General features: G+C 42.0%; 1 protein-coding gene across 1 annotated transcript; it reads left to right on the top strand.

The window, feature by feature from the left end:
* Positions 1–2,231: 2,231 nt before the first annotated feature.
* LOC120034458 (transmembrane protein 238-like) lies at positions 2,232–4,126 on the top strand. The gene has a single exon (XM_038981023.1). It carries the CDS (start codon positions 2,404–2,406, stop codon positions 2,926–2,928), a length of 525 nt encoding a protein of 174 aa, XP_038836951.1. The 5' UTR covers positions 2,232–2,403; the 3' UTR covers positions 2,929–4,126.
* The last annotated feature ends 2,230 nt before the right edge of the window (positions 4,127–6,356 follow it).

Raw genomic sequence — 6,356 nt, 5'->3', positions numbered from 1 at the left:
ATTGCAATTTTAATAAGTCAAACAAGATCTGAAATGGTGAGTTCTGCAATGACAGATTGGTTGATAAAATAGTAAACCGTACATCTCTGAATGTATATCTGTGAAGTATCAGTGATTGATAAAGTCCTATACTTTTAAGTGGTGTCTGATTTGTTATCCCTTCCTCAGCACAACCCAAGGATGCAATCCACAGTGGTCACGGTGTCAGACATGGATCGTAAAACCAGCCGCACCAACCATGAGACTCAGGACACTGAAGCAACGACCCCACTGAACCATGTCCCTGACGGGGTCACCCTGGGCACTGACGTCCCCTGCTGGTACTACTTCACCAGGCCCATCCTGGCCATCCTTATCGGCGGAGTGCTGTTCGGCTTGGGCACGGCCCTCTCCCTGCTCTACTTCACCCAGGTGGGGAACGTGCCCTACCTGCTGGGTCCTGTGTTCCTTTCTGTGGGGCTCATGTTCCTGGTCACGGGGCTGGTGTGGGTGCCCGTGGTGAAACAGAGACTAGAGCACAAGGCTCTGACCAAGGTCAATGGCAAGGCGCTTCAGGTGCACGAACAGCACCGAAGAGCCATGGACTCTTCAAGCTAAAACTATGTTGTTTTGTAGAGTAGGTCAACCGTGTTAGTGGGGTTTTCTCCCAACATAATTCTGAAAAGCACACTTCCTAAAAGATGTATAAATGTGTGAGGAGGCAGGTGTAACATAACATAGATGGATTTGTGTTTATTAAATATTTTATTTTTGCAGGTTAGTCTTATTCATATAGGTTCCATTTTGCAAGAGAGACCTCTGTGAAATGCACTGTTTATTTTCTGTATGTAGCTGTTCTCTAGGCCCTAATACAAATATGGGATTGAATGACCTCGTCCTGTAAAAGGGAACATCATGTGATTGCTCTGTTGGAGGGTTTTAACATGATCAGAACATGGCCGTGCTGCTGCGGCCCAGGCTATCCCATCTGTCTGTCTGATTGTGATCTGTAATAGTTGTTTTTCCACCATAAGCTGCTGTTTTCCTTGTAGCTGCTGTTGTAGTGAATTGCTAAATCCTTTAGAAACAGGATTACAGAGTCAGAAAATTCTACCGGACATTATTATAGCTGATTGTTGAAATCATGATGGACAGTTGGACACTGAGTGGTAGTGGGTGCACGCTCCCTCTGTCCCTCAATACTGCTGCTGGATTAAATAATCTAACCTTTTATGTTTCTGGGTCAAAAAGGCTGTGTCCATCTGGTCAAAAGCAAAACAAAATTAAAGGAGGTGGGGCCAGTGGGATTTGAATTTGGTCTAAGTTAGCCAATATGTTTACATTTTTACCTAAACTTGAGATGTTAGTTTTACATTGCATTTGTTCATTCAATCATTCATGTAGGCTACTCTGATTCCATGTAATATCCAACATTATGAGAGCAGCAAGTCTTCAGGTACCCTTTATCTTCTTTCTAAATGTGTAATTTTATTCATGAACATAATGCAGCAATTGTGTAATGAATAATAAATTATATTTGATATACTAGTCTTACATTTTCAATGTACAGTAATAAATTGTATGGGGGCACATGTTTTTCTGTACAAAAGACCACAAGGTGGCAATAGGCCTACATGCCATTATTTAGCAGTCAGGTGAGAGGTTGGGTGTATCACATTATACTAAGGCTGCAGACAGGCAGTCCTAATCAGATATTTTTTTCCACTAATTGGCCAATCAGATCAGCTCTGATAAGGATCTGTGAAAAGATCTGATGGGATTGGTCAAACGAGTAATTAGTGGAAAAAATATCAGAATATGGCTGCCTGTGTAAACACAGCCTTAGAGGCTTTTGTGTCTGTCATTACTGTTTTAATTTATAGAAACAATCTGGCTGTGAATAGATTTCTGCCATTATGTTCTTTAGAAATGAGGGAGAGAAACACGTAATGAGTCAAATGTTGTCCAGAATGTCATTCCACAGGTGAAAGGAATATCATGATGCTTGTGAACAGACCTTAGTGTGCCATGTTCGGCGTCTCTGCATATTGGACTGATGACCGATATCTAGAAAATCAGAAACATCATGGCTCCTTTCTACAATGTATGTCACACATGTCCTACCTCCTTTACAGTATTAATATGGCTGGTGTCATGCCAGTATCCCGTCTACCCAGCCCTCCCTCACCTGTATACGGCTACCACGCCCCACCTCTCTCTGTGCCCTGTGCTGTGACACAGGAAAACCTGAATAGGGGCGAGCTTCCTCACCTGTCTCACCTTACCTGTTCAAACAAACGGCTCCGTTCGAAACTCTACCCCAACCGAATTCCACCAGGAAACCAACCGCAAATGATAGTTAGAAAAGAAAAGGTGGTCTAAACAAAGTATTTGTTAGGCCTATCTCCAAGCCAATTTAGAGCCATGGAGCCGACGTACCGCGGTCTAGGGCGCTGTTCCTGCGCCTTTTGGTTGGCAGTGTCCTTCGACATATTCGGGCTGCTCGTTCTTTTGATCGGTGTTTTTGCGGACATATTCTTCTATGACTTTTTAATCTACGCCGGGGCCATCATCATCTTCCTCAGCCTCGTCTGGTGGGTGTTCTGGTACACGGGCAACATCGAGGTCCCCCCGGAGGAGCTGGAGGATGACGTCGGGCTCTTGAAGAAGGAGCGGGGCATCGCAGGTGCGGTGAGGCGGTTATCCAGCCGTCTCTCCAACAGTGTCAGGAACTCTCTGCGGTGGAATGGAGGCCCCCCCCGCGGGGTCGCGAGAAGGACAGGGACCGGGCTGTCTACGACGCACATGAGGGATGCCCAACAGCAACCGAAGCCCCCGCCTGTCGTATTGACGATGGGGCCGCTTTATGAGGACATGCACATGGTGTCTGCATCCGTGGACACTGACATACCTGTCCCACACACAGCTACAGAGACCTCGGCCATATGATGCGCAATGCGCACAAGGTTAGCCTATTATTTCCAATCGGTCATTAAGCCATTTAGGCTATAGCCTAGGGATACATTTTGTTATTGGATAGGCCTAATTTTCATTAAACATGTGCATAGATTATAGGTTTTATAGGCCAACTTCATTCTAGGCTATTGTTTTTGCTTGATAATAGCCCACAACTTTGATCCACAATTCAGTAGGCTATAATGTTCCTTATAATACAATTAAATGACAATGTGTTTCAGTGAATGAGGAAAGAAACTGTGTGATCTAATGGAAACAGACTTCCTTTATCTTTCTGTTAACCATTAACGTCATTGAATGGCAGTGCACGCCTAAAGACAAGCCCTGTTCCAACAATAAAACTGTTTCTGAGAGGGCGAAATAGAGCTGCTGCTACATGAAACAAAGAAACGTAGGTTGACCAGGAATTGTCTATCTTAGGAGTTAGGACACATTTTTGACATCGATCTAAACTGATGTAAGCTACAGTATGACTGTATGTTGCAACTATGACATCATGAGGTGACCATATATTTTGTCCAACAGAAGTTAGAGGCTTGGCAGCACTGAACCCCATAAGGACATTTCACTTGTCCATCTCACAATGTTTACAAGTACATTTCGTTTTTAATATTGTCCTATGAGCTTTTTTCTTTGAAACATTATGCTCCTCAGTGAGGACTTTTTGTTTGTTTTATATTAATTTTGTGAATACTTTGTGGATAATTGATGCAATACTTTGATAACACAGAGATTTTTTCTAGCAAATATGTCAGACTTAAATTTTTAGGTCTAAGTGCTACTGAGAAGGTGCTTGTGAACTTGACCTGGCACCTGTATTCTACATACCCGTCCACAGTGGTGATAAGCAATATAGCACATTAACGACCTTTGTACCCTATGGATTTCCCTACCATTATTTATACAGACATTACTTTTGTATGTCCATATGGCTGCCTCATCATGCTTTATGATTCCGAAGGTGAAAACAAAACCTTTTACCTGTTTGTATTTCCAACTGACAATTCTCAGATTTTTGCCAAACACAGTACCTACACATTGACTAGAATAACATATGAGTGTTACTGTGTGGAATGACAACACTTTGATTATCTAAAATAGGGTAGCTTAGACCTTGACACCTTGTTACTCCACACAATAAAGTATGGGAGCGGTGTACTGTACTATGTTTTTGAGCTTCAGTGAGGGTCCTTTTATCACATTGACAGTGATTATATGAGGAACTGCAAAGTTTTTTTTAATGGCTGAGCGGTACTACAGATGTAGGATCTTAATTTGATCACCTGGTTGCAGGAGAAATTTCCTGGTTTAAGAAGGCTTCTGAAGTTTGTAATTTCCACTTTGAAATGTCAAACTTGTCCATTAATTATAATCCACATAACAATTCACATTTCTTGTTGCTGCAGGATTATTTTCCTGCTGTAGCAAACTGGCTCAAATTAAGATCCTACATCTGTAGGCTACCCTGCCAAATTTCAGGTGGCTGAAATTTTTGACATTTTACATATACTACATGATAGACTTTTGTATGAGGAAATAATCCCACAGATCTCAAATCATTAGTCACCAAACAAATGATCAATCACAAACAAACGCTTTGTCAGTCAGCAACAGTGGCGACCTGTCGTTCAGGGCAGGTGGTGCTTTTGAGCCCCACATTTATAGCAAAAAAAAGCAGTTCTTTGGGGGGGTTGCCTATTTTGGTATTAATACGTGTCACATATCAGTTTGCAAACAATGCAAAAAATAAAATAATAATAATCATAATAATCATTGAGTTAATAAAGCTGCATACAAACATGGTCTATTTTTTGCTCTCTTGAGGAAGGCAGCTCCAAAATGCAGGTGTTTCAGTCTAGCTCAGTGCTTTCTGTGGTGGTGGGGCAGCCAGCGGAAAATACGGAGCGTAGGGGTTGGCAGTGTTCTCTAGTTGCGCCTTAATTTGCTCAGTTTTCTGTCACTCATGGGGACACTACGTCACCGCCAACTCTAAGCCCCTTGGGTGCTGCCATAGAGTTACATTAGAAGTGCCCATCCAAGAAGGCTCAAGGTCATTGGCCACAGATAAAATGTCAAATCACGTTATATCTACAGTAGCTTTGAATGGACTGATCATGTCAATGTCATACTTTCAAAATCTTAGCTAGCAGTCATCATCATTAATCAAGTCGACAATCTACAGGGAAATCCTTTTTAATCCTTGTCATATGAAGATAAATAATAGATAAAAACGTATCGGTACTCATCGGCCATTGGACATAAACACTACACATCAAGTTGGAAATCGCAAATTCAACAATGGTTTGGAAGTGGTTTGGAAGGAATCAGTGGCTAACTGCAAGCATTGCAAAACAATCACTAGCCTGCTATTCAGTGGAGTGGCTGTGTGGTCCCAAGTCTGGGTTTAAGGTTCTATTTTCCAAGCTTAAAATTATAAACATTCAACATCGGCCATGCTGTCAATCCAGCATGATTTCTGCCGCGCTCAAAACAACTGTTAACTCGGAACTGAGAAATCTGACTTCAGTGAGTTCAAGACAACTGGAAACTCGGGGGAAAAACAAGCTCCGACTGGGAAAATACGTTTTGAACGGTCATCCAACTCAGAATTGTTAGTCGGGAACTCGGGCCTCTTTCTAGAGCTACGACCTGAAGATCCCTGACGCGTTCATGATTCAATCTTGTATTTTTCTGAGTTCCCAGTTGTCTTGAGAGCACCATAAATCCAGAGAATGCCAGACTTTGATGACAAAATTTGCCCACAAATGACCACTGCGCCACCTTCCTGTTCAAGTGAGCACAGCACAATAAGGTGAGTCCAAAAATGTCTTGTATGCTGCTGCATAAATTATGTAATATGACAGGGAGATATGTATACTGTTGCTAAGAAAGTAATACTAAGTGTATGTTGTGTAGTAAGCTGTTAGTAGCCCATGTGCCTCACCCTAATAATTTGGTCCATTTTCCCCTCTTAATGTCACCTACTGTTCTGACTTGGTGGTACACATGTAGCCCATAACCTGTTTTAGAGAAATGTAATCATCGAATATTGGAAGAGCTTTCATTGTCTGCTTATATGCCCCCTTTATTTATTATATGGTTCTGACTTGTTGTACAGGGAGAACACTGTAAGAACAGCCCATGTTCTGAATTCTGTCGCTGTACATTTCAAAAGTGCTCAACAAATAGTTATATTGACTACGTCCGTCCTAGATCGCTCATTAATGTCTTAATCGAAATTACGGATTGCCTCTTATCCGCTTGTCGTCCCCTTATGCCATAGTTTGTACATCTCAATTGTCAGTAGAAACCACATTTGTTTAAGCAAGTCAGCCATATCAGCTATGTTTTTTTAAAAGGCAGTAAATGAGGCTGAATGAAATGTTTAGCTGCCAGACAAG

The sequence above is a fragment of the Salvelinus namaycush genome, chromosome 41 (assembly GCF_016432855.1).
Source record: "Salvelinus namaycush isolate Seneca chromosome 41, SaNama_1.0, whole genome shotgun sequence".
Lineage (NCBI taxonomy): Eukaryota > Metazoa > Chordata > Actinopteri > Salmoniformes > Salmonidae > Salvelinus > Salvelinus namaycush.
This window is presented reverse-complemented; position numbering and strand designations above follow the sequence as displayed.